The 16,395-nt window shown below is 39.0% G+C and overlaps 1 protein-coding gene across 17 annotated transcripts in view; it reads left to right on the top strand.

Moving 5' to 3' along the window:
• The window catches only part of PBRM1 (polybromo 1), a 101,933-nt gene that overhangs the window by 51,599 nt on the left and 33,939 nt on the right, over positions 1-16,395 (top strand). For all 17 annotated transcript variants that reach the window (XM_073811206.1, XM_073811205.1, XM_019947450.3 and 14 more), the window contains 5 exons: positions 322-964; positions 4,417-4,628; positions 12,543-12,728; positions 13,635-13,792; positions 14,418-14,681. In XM_073811206.1, coding sequence (XP_073667307.1) covers positions 322-964; positions 4,417-4,628; positions 12,543-12,728; positions 13,635-13,792; positions 14,418-14,681 — 1,463 coding nt within the window. The remainder of the gene's footprint in view (positions 1-321; positions 965-4,416; positions 4,629-12,542; positions 12,729-13,634; positions 13,793-14,417; positions 14,682-16,395) is intronic.

Raw genomic sequence — 16,395 nt, 5'->3', positions numbered from 1 at the left:
CCCTTGATGAAAATCTCAGTTCTCAAGGATACCATAGGAGATGGAGTTAGAGTGTCACATAGCTACTCATTTCCTTTATTCTACCTTATTCACAACTATCTCAACATAATAGTACTTACTCTCCCACCAAAAATATGAGTAGTGAAAACAGTTTTTCTAGTTCTTTCTTTGTTGATAGGGTATGTTTCACTAGAAATATACTAATTACTGTGTTTTATAAATCACTTGGAATAGTCCCTTCCTTGTGGTTATGCTACCAACTTTTTACAAATTTAGGTTCATATAGTTTATTTTATCCATTTAATATAAATCTTTCTTTAGGTAGGAAGAGCGGTATTTCTCCTAAAAAATCAAAATATATGACTCCAATGCAGCAGAAACTAAATGAAGTCTATGAAGCTGTAAAGAACTATACTGATAAGAGGGGTCGCCGCCTCAGTGCCATATTTCTGAGGCTTCCCTCCAGATCTGAGCTGCCTGACTACTATTTGACCATTAAAAAACCCATGGACATGGAAAAAATTCGAAGCCACATGATGGCCAACAAATACCAAGATATAGACTCCATGGTTGAGGACTTCGTCATGATGTTTAACAATGCCTGTACATACAATGAGCCCGAGTCTTTGATCTACAAAGATGCCCTTGTCCTACACAAAGTCCTACTTGAAACTCGGAGAGACCTAGAAGGAGATGAGGACTCTCATGTCCCAAATGTAACCTTGCTGATTCAGGAGCTTATCCATAATCTTTTTGTGTCAGTCATGAGTCATCAGGATGATGAAGGAAGATGCTACAGTGATTCCCTAGCAGAAATTCCTGCTGTGGATCCCAGTTTTCCAAACAAACCTCCTCTTACTTTTGACATAATTAGGAAGAATGTTGAAAATAATCGCTACCGGCGGCTCGATTTATTTCAAGAGCATATGTTTGAAGTATTGGAGAGGGCAAGAAGGATGAATCGGTATGTTTTCAAAACCATTTCCTTTTGAGAAGGTGTGACATTTAATGTAAAACAGAAGAAAGAATTTTGCTTTGATGTGCTATTTCAGCATAGGTACATGATTACAGTTGATGGGGTGCTATTTTGAATTTTAATTAGCCAAAACTTATAGAGAGCAAGTATAAGTATAGTCTGTGAAGGAGAGAAGGCACACTACTAAATTGTCTAGAGTAGGGCCAATGAGGGGAAGGAATGAGACAAAATTGAAGATCTGTTGAAAAACATAAACTTTTAAAATATAGCCTTTTGTAGAACATGTATTTTTAATGGATAAAATGCTTTCAATTAGAAATTGTAATATGATTTCCTTTTAAAGTTTGAGTTCAATGCAAGCATGCTTTAAATAAATTAAAATAGCTCTAAGATACTGATCTGAGGTTAGACTGATTTAAATTTGATTGTCATTTCAGATATCTAAAAGGGCTTCTTTTTAATCTCAGATTCGTCACTTTTAAGTTCATTCTGTAGACATTAAATGTTCTAAAAGAAGAAGAAATCAAATTTAAATTTCCATCAAACTTAAATTCCCTTCTAATTTTGATCTGTGCTGTATATTTGCCACACAACAAAAGTATATACTCAGCTGTGAAAACAGTTTCAGTTCAGCAATTACAGTGTGTCTTCTATATGCTCTTGAGGTCACTTGGGGGGAATATAAAAAGTTAAAAATACAAACCCTACCTTCCTGGAGCTTATAGTGTATCATGCTGAGAGCTAGACCTTTAGTCACTGAGCATGGGGTGATTCCAGCTGAGGAATCTGTGAAGCCTGGGTTTGCTCTGGATCTTGAAAGAAAAATTAAAAGTAATGTAATGTTTGATGTTCCTGTTGAGCGCCTGCCCTTTGTAAAGCACCATGCTAAGTACTTCATGTACATAATCTCTAACCCTTATAATAGCCATTCTAGGTAGGTGATAATCTTCCTAATTTTTATACGAAGATGTACACGACAGAGAGAAATACATTGCCAAAGTCACACAACTAGTAAGTGGCTTGGCTCATCTTGTTCCCCACTGTAGAGAGCCACTGCTGAGCCAGTCACCAAGACGCCAGTCATCCCTTATCACAGCCAGGGATGATAAGACTTGAGCTGTGTGCTCTAAGCGCTTGAAGTCTGACAATTGGGATAGCTCCTATGCTTAGGGAAAAATAATTCCAGGCATGAGATAACGTTTAACAACTTGATATTTAGTAAAAGATGGTGGAGTAAAGGAACTGCGTTAGAGTTCTAAAAAGGCATGAGATGTCAGAGAAGAATGGGAAAATGGGTGGGATTCAGATAAGGTAAGTGGTATGAGTAAAGGTATAGGGTTAGGAAATGAATATAGTGTGTTCAAGAGACACGTGGAGTTGGGGTCAGATTGGAGAGGCCCTTGAGTGACACATTTAGTAAATGGTCCTTATTCTTCAACAGTGCAGATAGAAATAAAGAGAAATATGGAGGGACCTATTGTAGTCAAAATCTGCATTCATTTATTTGTTTTCATTTATTCAACAAATGTTTATTGAGTGACTACCAGTTATGAGAATGTTCTGGATACTTGGTATATACCAGTAGACAAAACAGACGAACCCTGCTCTCATGGAGCTTAGAGTTCCACTCTTATTCACAGTTTACTTAAATAGTCCTTAAGTCTAAAGTCACTCCTCTCCTCCCTGCCCCCCTACCTTACCCCCAGTATATCTTGGGGTTAGTTCTGTGAGTCTTCCAAAATAGACTTGTCTCTTAGATTATTAGCAACTTTTGTTTCTTATATAGATGACTAGCAACTTTGTCTCTTGTATAGATGACATGATTATTTTAAGAATTAAGCAGATTTGTATCTCTAGGCAATGAGCTCTTTTGCTTCTAGCATTGTTGACATGGTTAGTTTTTGCTTTTGAGGCCTAGGAGGTAGAGTCCAAGGTGACTTTACAGTATTCCCCTTTTTACCAACGGTTTCACTTTCTGCAGTTTGTTACTCGAGGTCAACCAAGGTCTGAAAATATTAAATGGAAAAACCCAGAACTAAACAATTTGTAAGTTTTATAAATTACACACTGTTCTGAGCACATGATGGAATTATGAATCTGCCCTTTCATTGTAATGTGGATTATCAAAAGTGTTTTCAGTTTTAATTTTATACTTAAAATTGTAAGCTCTTGTAAAATTAATTTCAAGCGAACAGTCTTCAGAAGTCTCTGTTCAGAAAACAGGCATCAAAATAGTGCCCTAGGAGTTTTTTTCCCTTGGCCAGTTTTATTTTTATTGCTTTCCTACAAGTGTTAGCATTTCTATAACCTGAAAAGATTTTAGAATCTTTCTTGAAACATCCATTTAGGTTGTTATTGGCAGTGTTTTAGATTGCCAGTTCACCTTTGCTGGTGAGAAGCATTCTGGAGGCTTCATTCAAGTTTGATGCTCTGGTGATCCGTATCAGCAAACAGCTGACTGGGCTTGCTACACCATCCACACTAGCCTGACCAGAATGTCTCCATGACTGCTGCTAATAAGTCTTTGTCTCTGGTTACCTTTGTGCATAATTTTTTAGACCCTGATATTCTTAGTTAATAGAATTATCTTCCTTCCTCAGACCAACAGTGGATTAGAAATAGGAATAGTAATAGAATTTCTATTACTAGAATAGTAATATTAATAGAAATAGTAATAGAATTTCTCTGAGTCTAAATTCTGAAGTTCATTTTGCCCAATCCTCTCATTTTATAAATGGTGAAAGAATCTTTTAAAAGTTTTCAGTATGACACAGATAATTTTTTTTCTATCTTTCACTATGTTGCCTCTGGTGATTCCCCAGAATTATGTAGTTATTTCTGGGAAACTAACATGAACGCTGACTCTGAGGCCTGTAACCATTTTACGATGCCCTTAGGATTTGGCAGTTTAGGTTCAAATATTCATGGAGTCCTACCAGCCTAAGCAACCATGATATAGATCCAAAAAGAAGAAAATGGGCTAAATCTTTTGTTAATACCTTATACAGTGTGTTGGTCCCTTAACTAAGAGAAAGTAAAACTTAATTCAAAGATTAGATGCAAGTAAGTGCTGCACATGGTGTGGAGCCTTAGTATAGTCCCTGACTGTGGCAACCCCCTTCTGTTGCCAAAATCAGCTAATGAACATGCTATGTTTCTCCCCAGGAAGCTGTATGAGGCCTTTCCTTTTACATGAGCTGTACAAGGAGTGAGCCTTAAGGAAAAGGAAACTGGTGAGCATGAGGCTCACCAAGGTAAAATTACACTTCAGATTCTGTTCTAACAAATTTTAAGGAGATAGCCTTATTAGAACTGCACAGAAGTTACCATTATATCAATTAATGCATTAAAGAAGCATTTCATAGAATGCTTTAACATATAAGCAGGGTGCTTAAAAGAAGCAGCTTGTGTGTCAGTGAATACTCTTAATGCTATTATAGGACAGATTCTGAAATATATGAGGATGCTGTAGAACTTCAGCAGTTTTTTATTAAAATTCGTGATGAACTCTGCAAAAATGGAGAGATCCTTCTTTCACCAGCACTCAGCTATACCACAAAACATTTACATAATGATGTGGAGAAAGAGAAAAAGGAAAAACTACCGAAAGAAATAGAGGAAGATAAACTAAAACGAGAAGAAGAAAAAAGAGGTTAGTTTCTTTCATTTTATTAAATATGAAGAAACATTATTATGATCTGTCCTAGCTGGTCTTATAATTACCTGTGGAGCAGAGTCCTGTTTGTGTAAATGAAGACTCAGGGTGTTGGCTCTTTCAAAACAGACGTGGTAAGATGGGAAATGTTTTTGTCACTATCAATTTGTTCATCAGACTGGAAATGGTTGGAAGTTATACGTGACACAGCTGTTATTCTAGTATTTCAAGAACAGAGTTAATTAATTCACAAGTGTGGAAGCTAAATACCTCTTAATACTATTGGTAGATAAAAACCTAAGGGGCACAGCTGGGCCTAGAGAGCATTCTCAGCAGTGCATAAAGTTTCTGCCCCATTGTTCAACAGCATGGCTGTCCTCATATGGACTCAGCCAGGTAAGTAGATTATATTTTGTTTTTGTTTCAAATTATTTATTTATTTATTTATTTATGGCTGTGTTGGGTCTTAGTTGCGGCACGCAGGATCTTTCGTTGCGGTGCGTGGGCTTTTCTCTAGTTGGGGTACGCAGGCTCCAGAGCACGTGGGCTCTGTAGCTGCCGCATGCAAGCTTAGTTGCCCCACAGCATGTGCAATCTTAGTTCCCCGATGAGAGATCGAACCCGTGTTCCCTGCATTGGAAGGCGGATTCTTAACCACTGGACCACCAGGGAAGTCCCCAAGTAGATGATATTTTGGTTGAACCACATAACTAGGAGGAAATTTTTATTTTAATTGTATCAACCTAAAAATGTTACTTTGAGTCACTTGCCAGAATTTAGAAATATTTGAAAGTAGGAACTTTTATTTGAAATTTAATCATTTCTGAAAAAGTTAGAATTCACATAAATACCTAGAATATATAACTTTCCAAACATTAGATTGAGTAAAGGAATAATAACACTATTGTTAACTTTATAACATTTATGGAAGTATATATGTGACACAACTAGCACAAAGGAATGGAGCTGTATTGGAGCAAAGTTGCAATATTGAATGAAACTAAATCACTGTTAACCTGAAATAGATGGTGACAAGTTAAAGATGCATATTGTAATACCAGTAATAACAAAGAGAAAAAGTCAATACAGGAATTAAAATGATATGCCAGAAATACTTGCTTAACACAAAAGAGGGTAGTAAAGGAGGAAAAAAGGAACAAAAAAATAAGACAAAAAAAATAGCAAAATGGCAGACTTGAATTCAATCATATCAGTAATTACATACTGTGAATAGACTAAACACTCCATTCAAAATGCATTGGTTATCAGACTGAATTTTAAAAGTAAGATCCAACTGTATACTGTCTATAAGAGATTCATTTAGATTTGGACACAAATAGGTTGAAAGGAAAATGAAGGGAAAAGATATACCATGGAAATAGTAACCATAGTGAGTTGGAGTGACTATATTAATCAGACAAATAGACTTTAAGAAATATTACTAGAGTTGAAGGGGGACATTTTATAATGTTAAAAGGGTCAAGAACGTATAATACTTATAAATGTGTATGCACCTAACAGTGGAGCCCCAAAATACATGAAGCAAAAACTGACAGAATTGAAGAGAAATAGTTAACAGTTATAGTCTCAATACACCTTTCTCAGCAAATGACAGACTAACTAGACCAAAAATTGGCAAAAGTATGACTTAAATAAGATTGCTGTAGACTGAATGTTGTGTCTCCCACCAAAATTTGTATGTTGTAGCCTCCAGTATGTTGGTATTTGGAGATGGGGCCTTTAGGATGTAATTAGGTTTGGATGCAGTCATGGGAGTGGAGCCACTACAGTGGACTTGGTGCTGTTGTAAGGGGATGAAGAGTGAGAAGACAACTGTTTATGAACCAGGAAGTGGACCCTCACCAGACACCAAATCTGCCTCCAGAACTGTGAGAAATGGATGTTTATTGTTTAAGCCACCCCATTTATGGTGGGTGTTCTTACGGCAACCTGAGCTCTAGGACAAGGACTGTCAACTAGCTTGACTTGACTGACGTGTAAAACACTATACCCAATGACTGCAGAATACACATTCTTTTAGAGTGTACATGGAACATTGTCTAGAATGGACCATGTGCTGGGTCATAAAAGTTTAAAAAATTTTAAAGGATTGAAATCATACCAAGTTCTTTTTTTTTTTTTTGGCTGTGTTGGGTCTTGTTGCATGCGGGCTTTCTCTAGTTGTGGCAAGCGGGGGCAACTCTTTGTTGCTGTGCATGGGCTTCTCATTGCGTTGGCTTTTCTTGTTGCAGAGCGCGGGCTCTAGGTGTGCGGCCTTCAGTAGTTGCGGCACGTGGGCTCAATAGCTGTGGCTTGCAGGCTCTAGAGTGCAGGCTCAGTAGCTGTGGCACACGGGCTTAGTTGCTCTGCGGCATGTGGGATCTTCCCAGACCAGGGCTCGAACCCGTGTCCCCTGCATTGGCAGGCGGATTCTCCACCACTGTGCCACCAGGAAAGTCCCAGGTTTTCAATTTTGAGACGGAAGATTCTTCTCTTGAGAAATGGACCAGGCAGTGGGGATCTAAAGATAACATCTGGTCCTCAGTGAAATCCATCCAGCTCTATGTATGCATGGAGAGCTTCCAGTCAGCTTTTTAAAGCGTTTTACTTTTGTTTCTTTTTTTTTTTTTCTTGGCTGCACCACACAGCATGTGGGATCTTAGTTCCCAGACCAAGGTCAGACCCACGCCCCCTGCACTGGAAGCACAGCATCTTAATCACTGGACCACCAGGGAAGTCCCTAAAGTGTTTTACTTTTTTTTTTTTTTTTGCAGTATGCGGGCCTCTCACTGTTGTGGCCTCTCCCGTTGCGGAGCACAGGCTCCGGATGCGCAGGCTCAGCGGCCATGGCTCACGGGCCCAGCCGCTCCACGGCACGTGGGATCTTCCCGGACCCGGGCACGAACCCGTGTCCCCTGCATCGGCAGGCAGACTCTTAACCACTGCGCCACCAGGGAAGCCCAAGTGTTTTACTTTTAAATAGAAGCAGATGTTTATTTAAATGGGACCAAATATTTAAGGGAAAACTCTCTAAGATGTTAAAATAGAGAGCAAAACAAAAAATGGAACTTGGAAGAAACAAAGAAATTGAAGGTAGCAGGAGAAAATTTTTTTTAAAAACCAACTAACTGGACCTTCAGAGAGATGACAAGCTACTGTATCCATAAAACAAGAACAGAAAGCCATAAAAAGTGAACATTTGCAGAACAGAAAATTTCTTGGAAATTAAAAATATGGCATACCCACAGTTAAAGAAAATATTCACAAATCATTATATCTGATAACGGTCTAGTATCCAGAATATGCAAAGGACTCCTACAGTTCAACAACAACCAAACAACACAATTCAAATGTGGGCAAAAGATTTGAATAGATATATCCTCAAAGAAATTATAGAAATGGCCATAAGCACATGAAAATTAATGTTCAACGTCATTAGGGGAATGAAAATGAAAATTACTGTGAGATACCACTTCACACCCTTTAGGATAACTGTTATGCAACAAAAAAAAAAAGATACAAGTGTTGGTGAACATGTGGAGAAATTGGAACCCTCATAAATTGCTGGTGGAAATGTAAAGTGGTGCAGCCACTATGGAAAACAGTTTGGCAATTTGTTTAAAAGCTAAACATTTCATTACTATATGATCAATAAGTTCTGCTCCTAGGTATGTATCCAAAAGAACTGAAACCAGGGACTCAAGCAGATACTTGTATACCAATGTTCATAGCAGCATTATTCATAATAGTCAGAAGACAGAAACAACCCAAGTATCCATCACAGATGAATGGATAAACAAAATGCAGTATTTACATACAGTGGAATATTATTCAGCCATAAAAGTAAAGAAGTTCTAATACATACTACAAGGTGGATGAACCTTGAAAATATTATGCTATCTGAAATAAGCCAGGCACAAAAGGACAGATGCTGTGTGATTTCACGTATATGAGGTACCTAGAATACCAAATTCATGGAGAGACAAAGTAGATTAAAGGTTACCAGGCTGTGCGTAAGAAACATAAGGAGTTATTATTATTTAATGGTTACAGAGTTTCTGTTTGGATTAAAGAAAAAGTTTTGGAAATAGTGGTTATGGTTACACAACATTGTGAGTATAATTAATGCCACTGAATTATACACTTAAAAATCGTCCAGAGCTTCCCTGATGGCGCAGTGGTTAAGAATCCGCCTGCCAGTGCAGGGGGCACGGGTTTGAGCCCTGGTCAGTGAAGATCCCACATGCCGCGGAGCAACTAAGCCCGTGTGCCACAACTACTGAGCCTGTGCTCTAGAGCCCGCGAGCCACAATTACTGAAGCCCAACGTGCCTAGAGCCCGTGCTCCACACAAGAGAAGCCACCACAATAAGAAGCCCACGCACCGCAACGAAGAGTAGCCCCTGCTCGTTGCAACTAGAGAAAGCCCACGTGCAGCAACAAAGACCCCACGCAGCCAAAAATAAAATAAGTAAATTTATTTTTTAAAAATCGTCGAAAAATGGTGAATTTTATGTGATATATATCTTACCACAATTTTTAAAAATTAATGTAGTATACCAAAAACCATTGAATTTTGCACTTTTAAAAAAATTAGTTAATTTTTGGCTGTGTTGGGTCTTTGCTGCTGCACACGGGCTTTCTCTGATTGCGGCGAGCGGGGACTACTCTTCGTTGTGGTGCGCGGACTTCTCATCGTGGGGGATTCTGTTTGTTGTGGAGCATGGGCTCTAGGCACACAGGCTTCAGTAGTTGTGGCACATGGGCTCAGTAGTTGCGGCACACGGGCTTAGTTGCTCCGTGGCATGTGGGATCTTCCCGGATGAGGGATTGAATCTGTGTACCCTGCATTGGCAGGTGCATTCTTAACCACTGCACCACTATGGAAGTGCCGAAGTGTGCACTTTATTTATTTATTTATTTATTTTGCTGTACGCGGGCCTCTCACTGTTGTGGCCTCTCCCGTTGCGGAGCACAGGCTCCTGACGCGCAGGCTCAGCAGCCATGGCTCACGGGCCCAGCCGCTCCGTGGCATGTGGGATCTTCCCACACCGGGGCACGAACCCGTGTCCCCTGCATCAGCAGGCAGACCCTCACCCACTGCGCCACCAGAGAAGCCCAAACTGTGCACTGTAAATAGATGAATTGTATGGTGTATTAATTATATCTCAAGCTTTTAAAAAAAAATGATAGCAGAGTGGGGTTGGGGGATGAGATTAATGTTGTTTAACAGAACAAACTTGCAAAGAGTAGTAAATAAGCTATAGAGATCTAATGCAGAGTACGTAGATATAGACAACAATATTGTCCTATGTAGTGTGGTAAACTGCTGCAGTGGCAACAGTATATAAATAGATCAAAGTAACATGTTGTACACCTTAAATTTACACAATGTGGGATTTCCCTGGTGGTCCAGTGGGTAAGACTCCGCACCGCCAGTGCAGGGGGCCCGGGTTCGATCCCTGGTCAGGGAACTAGATCCTGCATGCATGCCACAACTAAGAAGTCCACATGCCGCAATGAAGATCCATGTGCCTCAACTAAGACCCAGCATAGCCTGCCTAAATAAATAAATAAATAAATAAATAAATAAATAAATTTACACAATGTTATATATCAATTTATTCACTTAAAAATTGTTTTAAAGATAGCAGAAGGGAAACAGAGAAGGATTAGAAGATAAAGTTGAAGAAATCTCCAAGAAAATAGAACAACAAATAAACAAAGAAAAAGATATCTAAAAGATCAGCTCAGGTGGCCTAGAATCCACATAACTGCAGAACACAGTTCTGCTAGGCTTTCTTCCACTATATAACAAGGACCCCTTTCCTCCACATTTTAATAACTTTTTCTTCTGAGCCTTCAATGCCAAGTCTTTAATATCCATTTCTCTACTAACAGTGTATTCAAGGCAACCTAGGCTTTTTCTGTCATGTTCCTCAAAATTCTTCCAGTCTCTGCTTATTATTCAATTCCAGAGTCACTTTCATATTTTTTTAGGTACTTGTTACTGTAACAACCCCTCTACCGGCTACCAAAATCTAATCTAAATACCATCAACTCGAAAGTCCCAAATCTCATTATTTAAATCGTCTAAACTAGGTGTATGGGTGAGGCTCTGGGTATGGTCCATCCTGAGACACAATTTCTCTTCATCTGTGAACCTGTGAAAGTGAAAAAATAAGTTCTCTGCTCCTACAGTATAGTGATGGAACATGCATAGGATAATAGGGACGTTCCCATTCAAAAAGGGAGAAATGGAAAAAAAAAAAGAGTCATCAATTCCAAGCAGTTTCAAGATCTGGGCAGGCAGACTGCATTAGGCTTCCGGGCATGGAATTAGTTCTCTGTGGCGCCACACTTTGCCCTCTGAATCATCTTTTTTCATGAAAGGTAACACATATTTGCAGCTGAGTTTTATCAGCCTGTTTCCTGTCTCTGGAATTTGGGAGGTTTAACAGCCTTCTTTTTTTTTGTACTCTTTCTCCGTTTCAGGCCTGTTGACAGTGTTCCTGCTGGTATAAAATTCTCAAGAACCTTGTGAATATGCTTCCTATGTCACAGGGATTCATTTGATTAATCAACTGCTAGATAACATTTTCCACCCAAAATGGCAAAACTTAAAAAAAAATTATAATACCAGTATTGGAGAGGGAATGGAGAAACAGACACCCCCCCCCCCCCACTTGTAGCCAAAGAGTGAAGGACTTAAGTTGGTATAGACTTTTGGGGGTCAGTTTGGAATATGCATTTTAAAAACGTTTAACATGCTTATTTCCAGCTCTTCCATGTATGGAAAATTATCCTAAGGAAGTAATCAAAGAAGTGGGCAAAGCTTTTTCCTGAAAAAAACCTATGCTGTTTGCAAATAATGGCTTATATGGGAGCCATTAAAAAGTTTCGGGGCTTTCCTGGTGGCGCAGTGGTTGAGAGTCCGCCTGCCGGTGCAGGGGACGTGGGTTTGTGCCCTGGTCCGGGAAGATCCCACATGCCGCAGAGCAGCTGGGCCCGTGAGCCATGGCCGCTGAGCCTGCGCGTCCGGAGCCTGGGCTCCGCAACGGGAGAGGCCACAACAGTGAGAGGCCCGCGAACCGCAGGAAAAAAAAAAAAAAAAAAAAAAAAGTTTTGTTTAGGGACTTCCCTGGTCCAGGTCCAGTGGCTAAGACTCTGCACTCCGAATGCTGGGAGCCTGGGTTCAATCCCTAGTCAGAGAACTAGATCCCACATGCCACAACTAAGAGTTCGCATGCCGCAACTAAAAGATCCCACATGCTGCAACTAAAAAGATGCCCCAACTAACGGTTCTGCGCGCTGCAACTAAAGGATCCCACGTGCTGCAACTTCTGCCGCAACTAAAGATCCCGCGTGCCGCAACTGAGACCCAACACAGCCAAATAAATAAATTTTTTTTTTAAGTTTTAACAAAAATAAAAATCTTGTTGAAAAGCATTTAATCTCAAGGGAAATGTTCATGATATATTAAGTGTATGCATATATAGTTTACAGTATATTGTATGAAATACATATTCCATATCTCCTCAATTCTAAGATTCCATTATCCTAGGATTACATGATTATCTCTAGGATTACATGATTTACAAGTGACCTGTTTTCTTCTTTATATGTTTGTGTATCATCCAGAATGACTCTAGTGAGCATATATTATTAAGGTGATTATTTTTATTCTGTAGATGTTTTATTTATGTATTTATTTAAATTAATGGCAGTTGGCTGTAATTCACAACGACAGTTTTGAATAGAGGCTATTGGGAATGTGGATGTCATACTATTTGTCCTGAATCCTGCCTTTGAGTATCTAGAAAAGAAGTAAATGTATTAGTATGTGTTGTTTCAATCCTGCATCTGTTCCAACATCCCTTTCATGAGAACATTTTTCTCTTTTTTACCGAAGAAGCTGAAAAGAGTGAAGATTCCTCTGGAGCTGCAGGCCTCTCAGGCTTACATCGCACATACAGCCAGGACTGCAGCTTTAAGAACAGTATGTACCATGTTGGAGATTATGTCTATGTGGAGCCTGCAGAGGCCAATCTACAACCACATATAGTCTGTATTGAGAGACTGTGGGAAGATTCTGCTGGTAAGTTCATTTTAAATTGGAGGGCAGATTGGTGAGATGTGACTGTTGTACTCCTCCTTGGTTCCCAGGGAAGGAAATTGTAACTCCGACATTTTATGTGTTCCAACAATAGTTCTACACTGTCAGTAAATGCAGTTAAGTACCCACTATATGAGAAGCATAGGATCAAGCACTGTTGGGCAGTGGCCCAGCTGAGTCGAAAGAAATACAACTTTCTGAAGTCTAGTTGAGATTCATTCATTCAACTGATATTTATTAAAAACATACCATGAGCCAAACTCTGTAGGATGGCAGAGATTCAGAAGAACAAAAGGCCTGTGTTTTGTCCCTGGCAAAACCACTCTGGTAAAAATCACAAATAAAGAAGAAATTGTTATAGACAGACATGTGCCTTAGCTTAGAATTTGATTTCAAAAAGGCTTCCTAGAACAATCGCCTTTAACTTGAGACATAGAGAATGAATAGGAGTTAATGAAACCAAAAGCAAGCAGAAGTGTGATCCAGGCAATCCAATTCTTTCAGCTGTTTATCATGTAAAATACCTTTGTATTCCTTCAGCCAAGAGCTAAATATGTCTTTTAGTATATCTTACATCCTTATAAAAGCACACAGCTTTATGTGTGTCCTGACCCAGCAGAGTAGAGTAGGTCTCATCACCTTCCTTATTCTATTTATTATACATCTTTTAATAGGAGGGGGAAAGTAGCATTTTTTAGGTCTCATTACATTTCATTATTTTAAAGTATTGTTTCTTCTAAGATAATTGTATTAAGGAACCGTGGCCTAAAAGCACCTTGCTAGGTTTAGGCCATGGCAGAATGGATGGAGTATTTGTTCATTTTACAAAGAATATGTTATTTTTGTTAATGGTAATTCTCTTTCTTTCTCTCTCTCTTTGTTTTTGAGGTGAAAAATGGTTGTATGGCTGTTGGTTTTATCGGCCAAATGAAACATTCCATTTGGCTACACGAAAATTTCTAGAAAAAGAAGTTTTTAAGAGTGACTATTACAATAAAGTTCCTGTTAGTAAAATTCTAGGAAAATGTGTGGTCATGTTTGTTAAGGTAAGAAACTCATTAGTCCCAAAACAATAAATTATTCCATGGGAATAAAATTCACAAACACAAAAAATTGATCTTTACAAAATTGATAGCTCTATTTTAAACTGTTGAATTTTTTTTAAGCTGTGTCTCTAGCTTCTGTAAAGATTTGGGGAGAAATTAACCTGAACATGATGGTGAAAGACCATTTGCTGCCTACACTATATAGCTATATGCAATTAGCTTAAATTTTTTTATATCAGCAGACAAATTTTTAAGGGTGACATTTTCTGAAGGATGATTATAAATTGTTAGTGTGGTTTTAGGTAATAAGGTGCACTTTTTTTTTGTCTATGTAGTATAGGCACATGCCCATAGCTTTAAGGAATATAATAGCTGTATGAAATATTAGTATACTGTCAGAGGAGCAGTTGGTAAGCTAAATAAGCTAAACAGTATGTGGTGAGTAAGGCCATTGAGTATAAGGAAATACTCCTAGATCTCTAGCCATTTACCATTTGTTGTTCACTGTCAAAAAGTCTTAATACTTTAGCTTTTATTTCTTTGCTTGTTTGGTGATTTTATTTGCTTTTTAGTTGATTGGTTTTCAGAAAATCCACCTAATTGATTTTATTCTTATATCCACCAGGAATACTTTAAATTATGCCCAGAAAACTTTCGAGATGAGGATGTTTTTGTCTGTGAATCACGGTATTCTGCCAAAACCAAATCTTTTAAGAAAATTAAACTATGGACCATGCCCATCAGCTCAGTTAGATTTGTCCCTCGAGATGTGCCCTTGCCTGTGGTCCGAGTGGCCTCTGTATTTGCAAATGCGGATAAAGGGGATGATGAAAAGAACACAGACAACTCAGAGGACAGTCGAACTGAAGACAGTTTTAACTTGGAAAAGGTATGTAGATAATAGCCACGTAGAAAAGAATTTTACATTTCAGAATACCTAGTCTCAAAAATAAATGAATAAAGTACTCAAATTCAGAATTAGAAAAAGAGCAACAATATAAAACCTTAGCCTAGGGACTTGCCTGGTGGCGCGGTGGTTGAGAATCCGCCTGCCATTGCAGGGGACATGGGTTCGATCCCTGGTCCGGGAAGATCCCACATGCCACAGAGCAGCTAAGCCTGTGCGCCACAACTACTGAGCCTGTGTGCCACAGCTACTGAAGCCTGCGTGCCTAGAGCCTGTGCTCCACAACGAAGAGTAGCCCCTGCTCACTGCAACTAAAGCCCGCATGCAGCAACAAAGACCCAACACAGCCAAAAATAAATAAAAAACAAAACAAAACAAAAACAGCCTAATAGAAGGAACTCTAAAAGAAAGAAAGAAATTAATACTTAAAAAACAGAGCAGCAGGGCTTCCCTGGTGGCGCAGTGGTTAAGATTCTGCCTGCCAATGCAGGGGACATGGGTTTGAGCCCTGGTCCGGGAAGATCCCACGTGCCACAACTACTGAGGCCCACACGCCTAGAACCCGTGCTCTGCAACAGGAGAAGCCACTGCAGTGAGAAGCATGCGCACTGCAACAAAGAGTAGCCCCCGCTCACTGCAACTAGAGAAAGCCCGTGTGCAGCAACGAAGACCCAACACAGCCATAAATAAATAAATAAATAAATGAATAAATAGAGCAGCAGAATTAAAAAGGAGACTTCAACAAGTTCAATGAGATAAACTACCAACTATCCTAATAAAGGAAAAAGAAGGGAATTAAGCTTAATATACAAAATATAGAGGAAATTTAAAGACTTGTACATTTCTGTTAATAAGTTTGAAAACCTGAATGAGGGAATTCCCTGGCAGTCCAGTGGTTAGGACTCCATGCTTTCACTGCCAAGGGCCTGGGTTAGATCCCTGGTCAGGGGACTAAGATCCCACAAGCCGCATGGTGTGGCCAAAAAATAAATAAAACAAAACCAAAAAATAATAATAATTTTAAAAACCTGAATGAAGTGAATAATTTTCTAGGGTAATACCAGTTAGTAAAGTGGAATCAAGAAGAGATAACACATGTAAGTGGACAACAACGTGAAGAAATTTTTTTAATGTCAAAGAGCTCACTTCAAAGAGTACTCAGGCCAGATAATTCCATAGGTAAATTCTTTTAAGCCTTTAAATTATTGAAGGACTTCCCTGGCGGTCCGGTGGTTAAGACTCTGCGCTTCTACTGCAGGGGGCATGGTTTGATCCCTGGTTGGGGAACTAAGATCGCACATGCCGTGTGGGTCGGCCAAAAGAAAAAAAAATTATTGCAGAGCATGGAGAGCAAAGAAAACTTCCCAGTTTGTTTTACCAAGCTGGAATAATCTTGATTCCAAAGTCTGACAAAGTAAAAACAGAAAACTGCAGTTCAGTCTCACTGTATGAATATTGATACAAAAAAATACTTGGGAAAAAAGTATTGTTACAAGTGAAATCAAGTTAGTTGTTTGAGAACAACATGACCAAGTAGGCGGGAGTTCATTCTAGGAATGCAAGGATTGTTCAAAATTAGGAAAATTCAGTAATACCTGTCATTATAATTAGTAGATAAAAGGAGAAATTATCTGATAAGGTATAGTACCAATCTTGATTGAAGTCTTCAGATGGATATTTCCTCAAAGTGATTTTT

This window comes from Tursiops truncatus, chromosome 10, assembly GCF_011762595.2.
Source record: "Tursiops truncatus isolate mTurTru1 chromosome 10, mTurTru1.mat.Y, whole genome shotgun sequence".
Taxonomy (NCBI): Eukaryota; Metazoa; Chordata; class Mammalia; order Artiodactyla; family Delphinidae; genus Tursiops; species Tursiops truncatus.
Note: the sequence above shows the minus strand (reverse complement) of the source record. Positions and strands in the feature narration are given on the sequence as shown.